The sequence below is a fragment of the Psammomys obesus genome, unplaced genomic scaffold (genome assembly GCF_907164565.1).
Source record: "Psammomys obesus unplaced genomic scaffold, mPsaObe1.curated_primary_1811, whole genome shotgun sequence".
Lineage (NCBI taxonomy): Eukaryota > Metazoa > Chordata > Mammalia > Rodentia > Muridae > Psammomys > Psammomys obesus.
The window spans coordinates 83161-98965 of NW_026591918.1; the positions used below are offsets into that span (position 1 = coordinate 83161).

The 15805-nt window shown below is 44.5% G+C and overlaps 1 protein-coding gene across 1 annotated transcript; it reads left to right on the forward strand.

Annotated features, from left to right (window-relative positions):
* The first annotated feature begins 2936 nt into the window (after window positions 1-2936).
* Ptger2 (prostaglandin E receptor 2) lies at window positions 2937-15718 on the forward strand. The gene is made up of 2 exons (XM_055612412.1): window positions 2937-3779; window positions 14383-15718. The coding sequence occupies exons 1-2, from the start codon at window positions 2937-2939 to the stop codon at window positions 14626-14628; spliced, it is 1089 nt and encodes a 362-aa protein (XP_055468387.1). The 3' UTR covers window positions 14629-15718.
* Window positions 15719-15805: the final 87 nt, after the last annotated feature.

Below are 15805 nucleotides of genomic sequence, written 5' to 3' on the forward strand. Positions count from 1 at the left end.
GCCATTGACTTACATGTGTCTCTCTATGTGTATCCACTTGTAGAGCTGAGGTTGCAGTTGGAAGGGGTCTCAAAACCGAAAAGCTGACATTCAGAATCTAGTCAGCCTGAAGGCTTGAGGATTAGGAATGCTGAGGACAGATCTATGCCCCAGCTCAAGCTTTGAATCACCCTTCCTCTACCTTTCTAGTTCTATTCAGCCACCAACAGACCAGATGGGGCCCACCCACACTGGTACAGATATCTGCTTCAGTCAGTCCACCCGTGTGGATGCTGAGCTCTTTAGAGCACTCTCTGGGATATAGTCGGACATTGCTTAGTCAGTTTCTGGGCATTCCATGCCTGGTCAAGTTGACACACAATTACTAAGACATGGTGTTCCCCAAATACAATGGCCTCACAAACAGGAACTGAAAATTAACAAAGCTTTATGGTTCAGTTTTAGAACTGAGGGTGATAATGTGTTTTCTGTTAAGAAATTCTAGATTCCGGATAAACTGAAATTGCATTGAGACGCTGACACTACAATTAGAAATGGGAAGAAGTCACTTTCAAACTGCAAGATGAGACTTCAATTTACTGGAACCCATTTGAGGTCTCCCTGAGGAAGTAGGGACGTAAACTAACTGTCCAGTCAGACTTCTGAAGCGTGGAACAGAGTAGAGCTGCTACCTTTCTCTGCCCAACAACTGCAAACAAAGAAAAATGGTGACTTGAATAGGTGGCAACTGAAAGTGTGCAGCCCAGTAGAATAATCGGAAAGACATAAGCTCCCAAGAATTAGACTCAGCTCTGGTCTTTTTCTGGTGACAGTTCCACCCATATGTAGGGATTACCCACGGAGACCCACAGCCACCTCCACTAGAGACAAACTTCCTGCACCTGCTATCAGGGAATCCCTGCCTAAATGTTTGCCCTCAGCTCATTGCCAGGACTTGATACTGGCTTCCTCCCCCAGATTTACCCAGGGCTGTCTCACGTTCCTGAAGTGCCTATCCCAGGGTCTGAGGGGTTGTCTTTGAGGAAGGGGTGTGGATACAGCTTGGTCATCAGCAACTGGATTCACACCTCTGTGAGAATCTTCTCACAGTGGAGACTAACAAGATAAAGGCAGAGGGGTTTGGGATTCAAATTGGTCTCTGGTATCCATTAAAGTCAGTGGAGACCTGCCACCATGTACTCATCTGATAAAAAGCTAGTGACACACATATAGACATAGTGGAACAAGGGGCTTTTGTTGTAGGTGCATTATGAAGCACTTGGGAATTAAACACAGTGGAAAAATTGTAGCAGCAGAATCATGCTGATTCTTTCCATTCTCCCCAGTCTCTTGGTTTAAGATGGGACATGAATGAGGTAGGGAAAAGTCCGCTTTGGATGGCTGAGTTGAGGATGCTACTGGCCTGCCGTTTACAGCCTGAAAGAGAACTAGAGGAGTTTTGACACCCACTCCATCCTTGCCCTACAGAGTTTAGCAAGGGAGTGAAAAGCTGCTACTGTACAAAATGAGCCCACAGACTTCACAAATAGATTCTGCTTGCCTTAATTTGCTAGAAAACCCCTCTGTACTACAGTCCCCCAGGGCAGAAGCATGGTGAGCTAAGTCATGGAATGCAAGGTGTACTCTGCAAAAAAAATAAAATAAAATAAAATAAAAAATTCTTTCCTTTGCTATTTTTTTTAACCAGACTCCTGTGAAATCCTTTCATTCTCAGAGTCCTCTCCTTTCCCACATGGAATGTGTTTGTGTGTGTGTGTAATTTTTTTCTAGTAGCATATAATTACCTACATTGTTTGCCAAGCTGGACTTAGAAAAATTCAAAACACTGGTGCCTTTTCACTACTCTGTAACATGACAACAGATGACAGCAACTATTTGGGTCAGCTTCATTGTGAAACTGGCCAATTACACCAACATACTCCCAGGAATGAGTCTTTCCAATGGGTCCTTTACAGTTAACTGACTGCAAAGATGAATGTAAACAACCTATCAACAGTTTCTTCAAGATTGAGCTTCAGTAGAGAACACTAAAATGCAGCTATTTTCCATCCCTGGCCACAAGCATGACTCTAGACTACAAGAACCGTTTCTGTTTTGCATTGTTAAGGTTGCTTAAACAAGTTGTTGTTTGTTACAATGTTGACTTGGGAAAAGACTGGTAACTGAATCAAAGCAGCTGTACAATAGGCCGCCTGGTGGTGTACATGGCTCCATTCCTCGGACAGACAGGCTGTTTTCACTTCCTTCCAGTTTTTTGTCCCACCTTTGTGGGGTGGGGATCTTCCTAGGAAAAAAAATACAAAGCAAAACAACAACTTCTCTCATATTGTTCTTACTTGCAGTCTTGCTATCTTAGTCCCTCTGTTCTTCGCATCTCACCGGGCTGGGCCCTAGCTTCAGTTTGCTGAGTTGGTTTACCTTTCTGTTATCCCAGCCTTACTACCCTGCTTTGGTTCCCAGACATCTTCTTGGACTAAAGACTTCTGGGCTGAATTCAGAGGGCCCTGACCCTGGGCCTGAAACTTCTAGCCCAGGTACCCCTCAAGAAGGAAGAGTGCTGGGACCTCTTCTAGAGCCCAGCCAGCAGCTTGCAGGCAATTGAAGTTGCTAGCCTAGATGCCACTACTGGACCCGCCCCGGACAGCGTCGAATGGGGCCCTGGCAGCTTTTCAGAGCCTGGTAGGCAGCTTGGGCTAGTGCCCATGAGGCGCATGAACCTCAAGGGCGACCGGATGCTGCAGGGAAGTAGCGACTTTGTGAGCAGTCTGGAGGCCCCAGCGAGTTTACTCTTGGCGGGAGCTCGGGCCGGAAGGGAGCTCTAGATTTCGGTCCCTCCCCTTTTCCCTGCTGTGTCTGGGAGTACCGGGGCGCTCAGACCCTCCTGCTGTCAGGTAGCAGCCTGGAGGAGAGCGCAACTCTCCTCTGCTTTCTCCACCATGGGCAATCCTTCCAATGACTCCGGGCGAGTGGAGGACTGCGAGAGTCGTCAGTGGCTCCACGCAGACGAAAGCCCAGCCATCAGCTCGGCGATGTTCTCAGCCGGAGTGCTGGGGAACCTCATCGCGCTAGCGCTGCTGGCACGCCGCTGGCGCGGGGACACGGGCTGCAGTGCCGGCAGCAGGACCTCTATCTCCTTGTTCCACGTGCTCGTGACAGAGCTGGTGCTCACCGACCTGCTGGGGACCTGCCTCATCAGCCCGGTGGTACTGGCTTCGTATTCGCGGAACCAGACCCTGGTGGCCCTGGCTCCCGAAAGCGGCGCGTGCATCTATTTCGCCTTCGCTATGACCTTCTTCAGTCTGGCCACGATGCTCATGCTCTTCGCCATGGCCCTGGAACGCTACCTCTCCATCGGCCACCCTTATTTCTACCGACGCCGCTTCTCGCGCCGCGGGGGCCTGGCTGTGCTGCCCGCCATCTACGCGGTCTCCTTGCTCTTCTGCTCCCTGCCGCTGCTCAGCTACGGGGAGTACGTCCAGTACTGTCCAGGGACGTGGTGCTTTATCCGCCACGGGAGGACCGCATACCTGCAGCTGTACGCCACCGTGCTGCTGCTGCTCATCGTGGCGGTGCTGGGCTGCAACATCAGCGTCATCCTCAACCTCATTCGCATGCACCGTCGGGGCAGACGAAGCCGCTGCGGATCGTCAGGCAGTGGTCTGGGCGGCCCTGGATCGCGCAGGAGAGGAGAAAGGACTTCGATGGCGGAGGAGACAGACCACCTCATTCTCCTGGCCATTATGACCATCACCTTCGCCGTTTGCTCCTTGCCTTTCACAGTAAGTCACAGCCCAGCCCGGAGGCGTGCAGCCTCTCACCCCACCCTATCCACTTCTGCGCACACACTGACAACTTGGGGGGAAATGCTCTAACTTATAAAGGCCTGTTGCATTCACTTTTTCCTTTGCACCATTACCCACTTCCTTCCTCCTCCAGTCTTTGCGCATGAAAGTTGCTAAGTTGGCCCTTCTTCTACACCCTGCAGGAACCTTCTACATGGTTCCTCCCCTGGGTTGGTAACTGAAGAGATAGTCCTTTCCAAGTTGGGACTGTTGTCACTGTATGATCTGACCACTAGAGACCAGTTTGTTGGCATTGTAGCCCCATTCCTTGCTACTTTCCTTTCTTCTGGGCCAAATGTAGTTGCTAACCCAAGCATTCAGAGGGTCCTTGGTGTAGAAGTTTACAGACTCTTTCATTTGACTTCAGGGATTTTAAGTTCAAAAATCTATTTTACAGTCTTACGTAAGTTTACATATTAGAGGACAAATCTGTGTGGTTGTGAAGATGAGAGGAAAAGACTAACTGCCGCACAGGAGACACCTGTGACCTCTTACAAGATATGTTCTTGTCACTGTCAGGGTTACACGTAGATGTTCTTCACTCTGTTGCTGTGCACTTCAAGAGCACGAAGATAAGTGTAGTAACAGCAGGTACATCTCAGGGAAGAGAGGGAAATGCTGCCTGGGAAACAGAGGCAGAGCCAGGGTAGAAGCATGGCCTCTGCCCAGTTAAAGGCAGCATTAGCAGTTAGCTCTAAAATAAACCTTGAGCTCCTCACGTCTAAGGTGAATGCAGAGCCGAAGTCAGAGCCATCTGGCCTCCTGTGAGTTACAAACTGGGCATTCAGAAAGGGACGGCAGAGAGGGTAGCTAACCAAAGCTCTGACTTGTAGAAGCTGTTGAAATAGCTCTTTCTGGTCTCCTAACTGCACTGGTGCTTCCATCAGTGTCAACTGCTCATCCTCAGGGAGAAAGGGATGCAAATACAAACCACGCCCCCAAGGAACTCACCCTCTCTGCTGTGCTTTCTGTCACAGAAGACAGTGGGATTTTGGTAAGTTATACTCATGGAGCATGAGACAGAACTGATCAAGGTGCCCTGTTAGAGAATGATTCGGTCTATGGAAGGTGGCATCTCCCTAGACACCCCAGCAGGACAGTTTGTGTGGTGGGATGTTGTGATTTAGAAACGAACGTGGCTCCCATGCTTTTTTTTTTTTTTTTTTTTTTTTTTTAAATGGGTAGAGTGTTTTATGTTTGAGGTCAAGTTAGCCTTTGGAGGTTGGAATAAAATGCTAAAATGCTGACCAATATCTATGAAAGAAAGCACTTCTAGTCTCACTAAGCAACAGACTTCAACCATTCCGGAATGGGCAGTGTCTGTCTTAGTGGTGGGAATTAGGATGTCCTAAGAATTTTATCTTTTATTTATGAGTAAATGTATAAAAATATCCCTAGCTACTTAAGTAGTCCAAGAATGAGCTCCAGGGTACCCCAAACACTTATGAAAAAGGATTGTTACTCCCATCCTAATCCACTGAAAGTAGGCAAGCAGGGAGAAAAAAAATGTCCTCTTTTTGACTGGCAAACTTGGTAAAAACTATATTTTAAAAAACAAGAGCAGTAATTTCCAACAGGTTCCCCTGTGTTCATGTAAGAGTTGCCTCTAATCATGAAGGATCATGATTTTCATATATCCCTCCCCCCTTTTAACATCTGGACCACAGTTTCCCCTCCCTCCTCTCTTCCAAGTTCCTCCTCCCACCTCACCTCTGCTCCCCCATTCACGCTCCCTCTGTTTCTCTTCAGAAAAGGGCAGGCCTACACCATGGCTATCAACCAAACATGGTGTGCATATCAAGTTACAGTAAGACTAGGCATCTTTCCTTGTATTAAGGCTGGACTAGGCAACACAGAAGGAAGAAAGGGGTCCAAAAGCAGGTAAAAGAGTCAGAGAGAGACAAGAAGGTCAAGCTACTATATGCAGAGGGCCTAGGTCAGTCCCAGGCAGGCTCCTGGTTGTTGGTTCAGTCTCTGTGAGCGCCTTTGAAGTTAGTTGATTCTGTGGGTTGTGTTGTTGTTGTTGTTGTCATTGTTATTCTTTCCCTTTTAATATAAGGACAGAAGTGGCCCAGAATTGGCAAAAGAAAAGACTTAGCACCAAAAGTCTCTTAGAAAGGATGAAGTAGGGCTTTGTTTTGAAGCTCTGCTCTTGTTTGTCTGCTTGTGGCTGGTGGGGAGAGGGGACACACAGAAAAAGTAATGAAGGGTTTCTACACCAAATCAGCTCTTAGAATTGACACTACCAGAAAGCCATGCGCTAGATTTGTTTCTGCAAATGCCCATGGCAAAGATTCCCAATGAGCATAGAAAAATCCCAATATGAGCATGATAGGTCGATACCCTGACTTGCCTTAGGATCACCAAGACATCACAGCACACAAACTACAGATAATCCAGGAGGCATGGTATCAAATCACAGTATCACACCATCTCTCCATAAGAAAATCAGCTTTGCCCATTGACAACTTTTATTTTGTTTAGTATGTTATCTTTTGATCCCATAGCATGTTAAGCTTCATGAATACTATGCTATTCTGATGTATTTCTTCAGGGCTGATATGACAGTTAAAAACTCATGGCTAATGTTCACAACATTCTGTTGTTTTCAGATGATTGACATGTGCCCCAAAGGACCTCCCAAGTCCTTTGACCGTACTTGGGTAGTGAGCTGCAACCTATGCAGATCTTCCATTTGAGTAAGAATCATTTGCACAGGTCCTAACCAGAAGCAGGGTGAGGCTTGCATGTGCCTTCGGTTACTTGTTTTCTCAAACACAATCGAAGTACAATGAGTGCTACAAATATGAGACACATGGAATTTTAGATTTTTTTTGGAAGCCATACATAGAAAAAAAATGAAACCAATGACATTTATTTTAATTACATATTTATTTATTTAACCCATTCTACCAGAATAATATACTGAGATTTTAGGGGATTGGCTAGTGTAAATGCTAGTCTAAATTAAGAAATAATCAGATTACCCCTCACATAGAACCTTCCTTTGATGCCCATAAAACATTGCTTTAGTGATTAAAAAAAGGCATGTGGTATTTAGGAAATGACATCAGTTTGGCTGTCCAATATAAAATCATGCATGAGACCAACAACATAGTCCAAACTGTTTACTCACTAAATGAGTATTGTATAAATTAATAAATTCTTCCTTATGTTAATCAGCTGTTGTCATCATTTCACAGTGATAAATAGAAACTGCTTTTCTTCCCGAAATGGAACAGAACACGGAAACAATGAGCCCTCCATTCTTGTCTCGGATACCGTTTGGGTCTCAGTTTCCAGGCCACACCCAGTCACTTTCTCAGCACTTTGTTAATTGTGGCTAGCTTCTGGTCATTTTAATCTGTTTTCCACATGCTGTTGGGATAACGTGCTTATGCATTTTATTCAGTCCTGAAATTTCAAGAGCCTGCCATTGGCTTACTCTAAATATGTCTTCATCTGTACAAATTCTCCAGGGTTAGGATTTCTAGGTAAATCTGATTAGTGGAAATCTGATCTTACCAATATAGAAAACATTGAAGTAAGCAGTCCTGGAGTTTCCCCTTCATTCCTGCTATTCCTTGTGCAAAATATCATGTAAGTGGGTGATAAAAATCTGATTTGAAATTATCCAATCTCAAGGATATAAACTATAAAATTTCAGGTAGTGATGCAAGAGAAACCTAGAAATCTCTGGGTTCTCATGGAGAGCTTAGCATGATGATATGTGAGGGAATGCTTGTGAACAGCTGGAATGCTCTTCATCATTGAGATATCATTAGTGATGCATTTGACAACTGTTGGGACCATTTAAATATACATTTCCTTTTAAGAGAACGTTCCCTTGTGTGAGTGTTTTCATTTCATATATTTTACTTCAATTTGCTGTTTGACTTTGACTGTAGGTATAGACACAGTTATGATGGCTTTAAAAATGTAGCCTGCAGAAAGCTTCTCATCTTTTTCCCAGCAGAGATTTGAGTTTTATATCTATACCTTCATTTAAGTGGATCTTCACTGTTGTTTCAGGCCAGGACTTCAACTTAGAGTGTGTGTGTGTGTGTGTGTGTGTGTGTGTGTGTGTGTGTGTGTGTGACAGCTTTTTGAGATCACTTCTTTCTTTTGTAGCATATCAATAGTAGGAACTTAAAAACAAATAGATACCATGATTCAGGAACACAGTCAACAGACTTTTTTTTTTTTTCCAGGTAGAGGCTTAACTCTCAGTTAATCTACAACTTACTCTACTCGCTTGGCCTGTCCTGTCCCTGATTTGAATTTCTGACCACCAGTCCCCATCCAGATCTTGAACCTAAGTCTACCGCACCTCAACTCACATCACTGGGGTTCACTAAGCTCCATTTTTCTGACAGCATTTTGCCCCCTAAAATTGTTCCATAAATTAAAAGCAGAGTTAAGTACTCTGAAATTAGGACATAAGTGTGATGAAAAGGGCCAGAAAAGGGGAAAGAGCATTTACGGAAGGCTGAAACTTCCTGTGGACAAGAGGTGCTGATTTCTCTCCACTGATAATATATTTGTTATTGTCTGGGGCCTTGACTGAGTTTGTTTTCTGTCAATTAGGAAACTAGAGACAGGAAAAATCTCCAGCAGGAAAAAGTCTCAGACACAGTAGACAGAATCAACAGGTGAGGAAAGGTTTTTGTTAGGGGTGAGAAAACACACACACACAGAGCCAATATACACAGAGAAAGCCCCTCTGCAAAGCGGAGAGGAACTGAGGAAGCTGAAGCCCCACCTCTCTTTGAGGGCTGGGTTTAAGGGTCTATGAAGAGTCTTCCTTGCCTAATTTAGGGTTGGTCAGTTTGGACAAAGACAAGGAAGCTGATAGGTCCACAAGTCTTGATTCAATCTTGAACTTGTCTGGCTGGTCTATTTTAGGGTGTGTGTGGGCAGGGAGAGAGACACACAGAGATAGAGAGAGACAGAGAGAGAGAGGATGAGAGACTGACTGGTGGGAGAAAAAGGCATCCCTTCCCTATCTGTCTACCTATCAGAAATCTGTCTAACTCCTTCCTAGCCTTTCACACGAATCACTTAAAAAGCTACCTATAAAATATGTTTAGAGGACTCCTGGGCGAGTCATACTGTCCACCATTTCCTCAGAGCCACACAGTCCTGGACTGAAGCAACCCAGAGCTCTAGGCACTGGTGCCCAGTCCTCACTGCAGTTCCGAGACACACAATGCCATGACCATGCTCATTCTGGAGCCCTATTGCCACCCCCACTTTTGTCTTATGATGTCAAGTAGGCTTTGGTTTTCATGTGCCACAGACACGTTATGGAAAAAAGGATATCCTCAGAGCATCCCTCCATCCCACCTCATGACCAAAAACAATTTTGTAGTCAATTGTGCAAAGTCTGTAGCTAAGATACCACACAATGTCTTTCAGATCTCAGTAAGTGCTGCCTGCAAGTTAGCTACTAGGAAATAGTGATGGGGAGGAAAAGAGAGCTCCTCCAGGGAGGGCCAAACAGCTACATAACATAAAAGCCACAGCGTCACCATCCCCAAACAAGGGTGAGAGCCTCAGGCCTCATGACACTCTTGAACGGAAGTGTCTCCATACCTCATTCAGGTTGTCACTTGTGAACCTCACAGAAAGCTTTGTGTCAAAAGCTTTGCACACAGGTGTCAGGATACTGTGTAGGGGCTGACATGATACTGCAGCCCCCCCTGCAGTTTGACTCGCAGACAAAGGAACCAGTATTTTAAGTCTTGGTTCCCTCCTCTCTGAAATGAGTCTGCACTCCTGTGGGGAGATTATTAAGCCTCCTGAAGCCCTTGTCTTAGCCAAGACTGAGAAAGTCAAAGAGGCACGGCAGCTGAGTGTGCTGAATCTCCCCTAGGGTTTCGCTGATGAACCAAATCAAGTGCTCATTCACCCGAGGATTCTTTTACCCACTTTGTACCAGGTGAAAGATGGGGAATTACTTTAAATGGGAGCCCCTGGCCACTGCATGGTGATGCTTTCTCTCGGTGGCAGCCCTAGACATGGCTGAAACAGCAGATCCCACCTGTGCCACTTGAGACTACAACTCTGTAATCCTCACAGGCTCAAGCAGTTAACTCACTGACACATTAGATTAACACCTGGTATTTTTCTCACAGAAAGTATATTAGTAGTAGATGCAAGAAGGCACATACATTCCCACCAACCTCCGAATTTGAATTTCAGAACATCACCAATACATCACTCATTAACTCCTGTGTCTCCCATGTGTAAACTGTTCATGAAGAGCTGAGGATTAGCTCTGGGAAGGGAGGCAGTGCACCTGCACGGTGGTTCATGCTTCCAGTTTGCAGAGAGCTGATGGGGATGAATACTTTTTTATATTAAGGTCAGCCAAGAGCATTTCCAAGAGAAGATGCATGAGCAACCCAGGCAGGGGCATGGCCAGGTCTGGGCTATGGCCTTTATTAGCATTTCTGCAGGAAAAGAATGTCAAGGTGGAAGGGGTGGGATTGGCAAACTTTGATGGTTATGATGGCTGTCAGCTATGGGATGGTTCTTAATTGTCTGGTAACAGGACCCTGGATCATTAAGGAGGAGAACGTTACTATGGGTTATGAAGTATGTAGATGAGGTAGATCTCAGGACTGGTTAGCAAAAACATATTTCCAGTTGAGCCCTTTCTTGGTTGCAATTATTAGTCTTTCCAAGGAGGGAAAGTCTCTCCCCAGACGAGACTTTCAGTCTAAACCTCATAATAGGGTTGGGAGTGTAGCTCAGGGGTAGGATGCCATATGTGAGGCTCTGAGTTCAATCCCCAGCTTCTCAAAGGAAAGTACTCACATTATAAAATATAACAACTGCCTACAGATTGGGAAAGAATCTTCACCAACTCTATATTTGACAGAGGACTAATATACAGTATATATAAAGAACTAAAGAAGTTAAACAGCAACAAATCAAGTAAACCAATTAAAAAATGGGGTACAGAGCTAAACAGAGAATTACCAATAGAGGAATATCGAATGGCAGAGAAACACTTAAAGAAATGTTCGACGTCCTTAGTCATCAGGGAGATGCAAATCAAAACGACCCTGAGATTTCACCTTACACCCATCAGAATGGCCAAGATAAAAAACTCAAATGACAACACATGCTGTAGAGGATGTGGAGAAAGAAGAACCCTCCTCCACTGCTAGTGGGAATGTAAAATTGTACAACCACTCTGGAAAGCAATCTGACGCTTTCTCAGACAATTAGGAACAGCGCTTCCTCAAGATCCAGCTATACCACTCCTAGGCATATATCCAAAGATGCTCAAGTATACAACAAGGACATTTGCTCAACCATGTTTGTAGCAGCTTTATTTGTAATAGCCAGAAGCTGGAAACAGCCCAGATGCCCCTCAGTTGAGGAATGGATACAGAAATCGTGGTACATCTATACAATGGAATATTACTCAGCAATAAAAAACAAGGAAATCATGAAATTTGCAGGTAAATGGTGGGAAATGGAAAAGATCATCCAGAGTGAGGTATCCCAGAAGCAGAAAGACACACAGGGTATATACTCACTCACAAGTGGGTACTAGACATATAATATAGGATACACACCTAAGGAATATAATCAAGAAGGAGGACTCTGGCTAAGATGCTCAATCCCCATTCAGAAGGGCAAAGAGGATGGACATTGGAGGAGGGAGAAAACAGGAAATAGGACAGGAGCCCACCACAGAGGGCCTCTGAAAGGCTCTACCCTGCAGGGTATCAAGGCAGATGCTGAGACTCATAGCCAAACTTTGGGCAAATACAGGGAAACTTATGAAAGAAGTGGGAGGTAGTAAGACCTGGAGAAGACAGGAGCTCCACAAGGACAGCAACAGATCCAAAAAGTCTGGGCACAGGGGTCTTTTCTAAAACTGATACTCCAACCAAGGACCACTCATGGAGATAACCTAGAACCCCTGCACTGAGGTAGTTCATGGCAGTTCAGTGTCCAAGTGAGTTCCATAGTAATGGGGACAGGGACTGTCTCTGACATGAACTGATTGCCCTGCTCTTTGATCACCTCCCCCTGATGGGGGAACAGCCTTGCCAGGCTACAGAGGAAGACAAATAAGCCACTCCAGATGAGACCTGATAGACTAGGATCAGAGGGAAGGGAGGAGGACCTCTCTTTTCAGTGGACTAGGAGAGGTACATGGGTGGGGAAGAGGGAGGGTGAGATTGGGAGGGGAGGAGGGAGCTACAGCGGGGATACAAAGTGAATAAATTATAATTAATAAAAATAATTAAATAAAAATTACAACTATAATATAGTTACGTGACAGTGCTGAATGAACTTAGTACTAAATTGTGCACTTAAAAGTGCTAAAATGGTGTGTTTAATGTTATGTGGATTTCACCACAACCTAAAAAACAAAAACGTTGACTCCAGAATGCACAAGAGCAAAGGTGGTAAATTCCAGTCAGAAGATAAGAACTGAAAAGGAGGCAGAAGGCAAAGCCTGCATCAAGAGCCACGAGCATCAACAGAGCCTGAAACGGCCTCTTTTCTAAATGGTGAATCATGTCTACAAAGTACTGGCTACCTTCTGAAATGCATGTTTTAAGCAATTCTCAATTCATCCATAGTGAATGAAAAGGAAGAGAAACAGCATAGAATTTCTCCATCATTAGACCAGTTCTCACTGCTCACTATCTGGTCACACTCCTCCAGATCAGAAACTGTGACGTAGGGTATTCTGTGCTGAAAACCGGACTCATGTTCATGATCAGAGCTGGGAGATGAGGATGCTGAGCCCCATCTACACTGCTTGCCTTCCATGCCCTGCTAAACTAGATCAGAGACAACTATGAGTTCTACCACAGAACACTATTATTTGTGCATGCAGTATGTGTGATGTATTTTAATCTATCAGACTTATGGACACTGTTACTGAATTTCTCCCTCCAAGCTCAGCTCACATCATACTATTTTGCATCCAAAGTAGTGTAACAGACTAGAAAACTATTGCCCCATTGCACTGCATAGCCCCACCTAACTCTTCTCTCTGAGGTTTGGAAAACCCACCATCAATTCTTCTTTTTCCTTACTCATCTGCCAACTCTTTTCTCCATTCCTTATGCCAAGATTCTCTGGCATAAACACCTCTGGCTGCCAAACTTTCCCATTATTGTCCTAACATAAGCAACCCAAAGATGGCTGCTTCTCTCTCCCCTTACATTTGTTTAGCACATCCAGTTCTCAGATGCTGTGGAGTGAGTACCAGGGGAAAGGGAAGGAACGAGTTATTTTGGGAAAAACATGTCAGAGGAAGAGGTGGATGACTTCCCTAAATCACAGACTAGGCCAGAGGGTCTCTGGAGCACTAAGAATTAGTGTGCTAGTTAGATGATGAGGTGTAATCCACATTCGGATCTCCTCCTCTATGAAGCCTGGAGTGAAGAATACCAAGTACGTACTGTCCCCTGTCAGTCTACCAAACTGCTATATTGGGTCAAATGACAGCACCAATGCTGATATGAAAACACTGATCCGTGTATACGTCAGTTCCCTGCCCAGAGTTTAGGACATCATTCTGAAAGCTTCTGCCATGATGCTGACCTGGATGCAACACGTACTGAGCGCTGTACCAGCATCAGAAGCCTTGGCCTTGTGCCCTTCTAGGCCACTACAGCCTTAGGTCCCTGGCAAGTTCCCCAATTCCTTGGTGCCTGACGATCTCACTGGTGAAGTGAAATCACAGCTCACTTACTTGGTAGAGCTTGTATTACATGCACACTGTTGAAGCAGCTAAAGTGTGGCTTACAATGACCATGTGAAGTAGAGGTGCTTTTACCTTTTTTAGGGACTTAAAACTTTCTTGTCCGTGATAACAAATACATACAGAGTTAAATTCAAGCACTAACAGTACAATACTCCAACTGATGAGCTCAGTTGCTCTCTCTTGGTGAATCATGATGGTTAACATCAGGTCAGATTTTGGGAAATGTAAGGTATTATTTCTAACATTCCCAGAACTTAGTTCGTCATCTGTTGCAGTTTCCGTAAGGACTAGGAAGAAAGCAGATTTCGGACCTGGTACATTTAGGACCTAACACACATATTAAGCTACTGGTAAACAGGAGCTGCTAATAGTATCATTATTACTGCTGATGTTATTATTCTATTTGGCAAAACACAGTGGCTCACACCTGCAATCCTACCTGGAGGTTATAGGCAGATGATATGTTTGAGGTCAATTTGGGTTATATAATGGGACTGTCTGAGGGGAAAACAGATCCTATCCTAGGTGCCAAGAAAAGTTTATTCATGTCCCTGCATTCCTGATGACAAGACTGGTGTGGTGCCACTGCTAGCTATAACCCTTGGAGTACATGTTCTCATTAAGTTCTTAGATGAATGGTTATGTTATGCTTTGTGTAGGAGATGTTTGCCACCCACCCTTTCACCACCACTATCACACAAAGCAAGGCTTAATCTCAAGAAATAACATAGGCTCTAAACTGGCTTGCTTACAATGTAGAACTAACACTGTTTTCTTCTCTGCCTCTTTCAGATCTTTGCTTATATGAGTGAAACCTCTTCCCGAAAGGAAAAATGGGACCTCCAAGCCCTTAGGTTTTTATCAATTAACTCTATAATCGACCCTTGGGTCTTTGCCATCCTTAGGCCGCCAGTCCTGAGACTAATGCGCTCAGTCCTTTGTTGCCGGCCTTCACTGAGGACACAAGAAGCTCCACAAACTTCCTGTTCTACCCAGTCCAGTGCCAGTAAACAGACTGACCTTTGTGGACAGCTGTGAAGATGCGCTTCATGAGGGAGCCTCTGGAAAAGCCTTTAAATGGGCTCCTCGGAGAAACATAAAAGCTGGTGTATAGGCAAAATGGAAGTGTCCTGACAAAGCAGATGAAACAGACCTTTATGAAGTGGCTTTGGCTGCAGAAATGATGGCAAGCCCCTCCGTGTACATAAGGTGAATAAAGCTCACCTTATGTGGCCTACGAAGGACAACCAGCTGTGTGTAAGACCCAGCTGATTTAAGCTTTCCTGTTGAATGACAAAGCGTGTGGTTTTGTAATTGGTTTAAAACTCCACATGGCTACTGTCTCCTGTTTTAATTTTGATGCTACTGCTATAATAAACGCAGTCAGGCGAAATGAACTCATTCTCTAGGAAGCCGATTCATGCAAATGATGAAGCAACCAAGGAAGACAAGTTGTCTTTTGATTGCTTAATGGACTCTTTATTTGGACCATGAAGTTGAAAGTCATTGGCCCCTCTTACTGGAACACCGGTGCGTGTGGCAGTCCTTTCCAGTCACTGCTGTGCAACCCTTAAAGGGGTGCACCGATTTCATTAACGCCAGTTCGGTCTACCCATCCGTCAGGACCCTCGTCATGTTGTCGGGTTATTTATTCTGTGTTGTCTATCGTGATGATGCTACTGAAGAAAATTTCAAAAATTTTGCCTCAAAAAGAAATAATCTAAAAAATTAATTCTAATTAATGCTCTTGGTTTTTTGTTTGTTTGTTTGTTTGTTTGTTTTGGTAGGAGAAGATTTTTCACAGTTGTATCTAAGGCCAGGTTTCAGGATCAAAATCTGAGAAATCAAGCCCCTTCTTCAGGTACTCCAGAATCCTTCGGGCATTGATACTAGGAACATAACTAACATACACATTTACTTTACAAAATAAATGTGTCACAGCAAATTCTTCTGTCTGTATTTTTATTTAAGAAACATAATTTGACTCATACTACAGAAGAAATCCTGTAACTGTGAGTCATATCTTAATATATTTCCAAATGTTCGGCATGGTGTAAACTCAGCATTAAAGTATTTCAGTGAGCATGTACATTTAGTCAGAGTTACGGGGTAAACATATCTAAAATGCTACAAAACAAACTATAAAACAAAACATTGGGAAAGTGGAAGTCTGAAGCATACTGACTCCCCAGGGACAGTTGGCAGTTAGTGTAGA

Bases quoted from the DNA above. Each gene is read 5' to 3' on its own strand.
- Ptger2 (XM_055612412.1), top strand. From the start codon at position 2,937: ATGGGCAATCCTTCCAATGACTCCGGGCGAGTGGAGGACTGCGAGAGT. The intron at 3,780-14,382 runs GTAAGTCACAGC...TGCCTCTTTCAG, and splicing joins TTTGCTCCTTGCCTTTCACA to ATCTTTGCTTATATGAGTGA.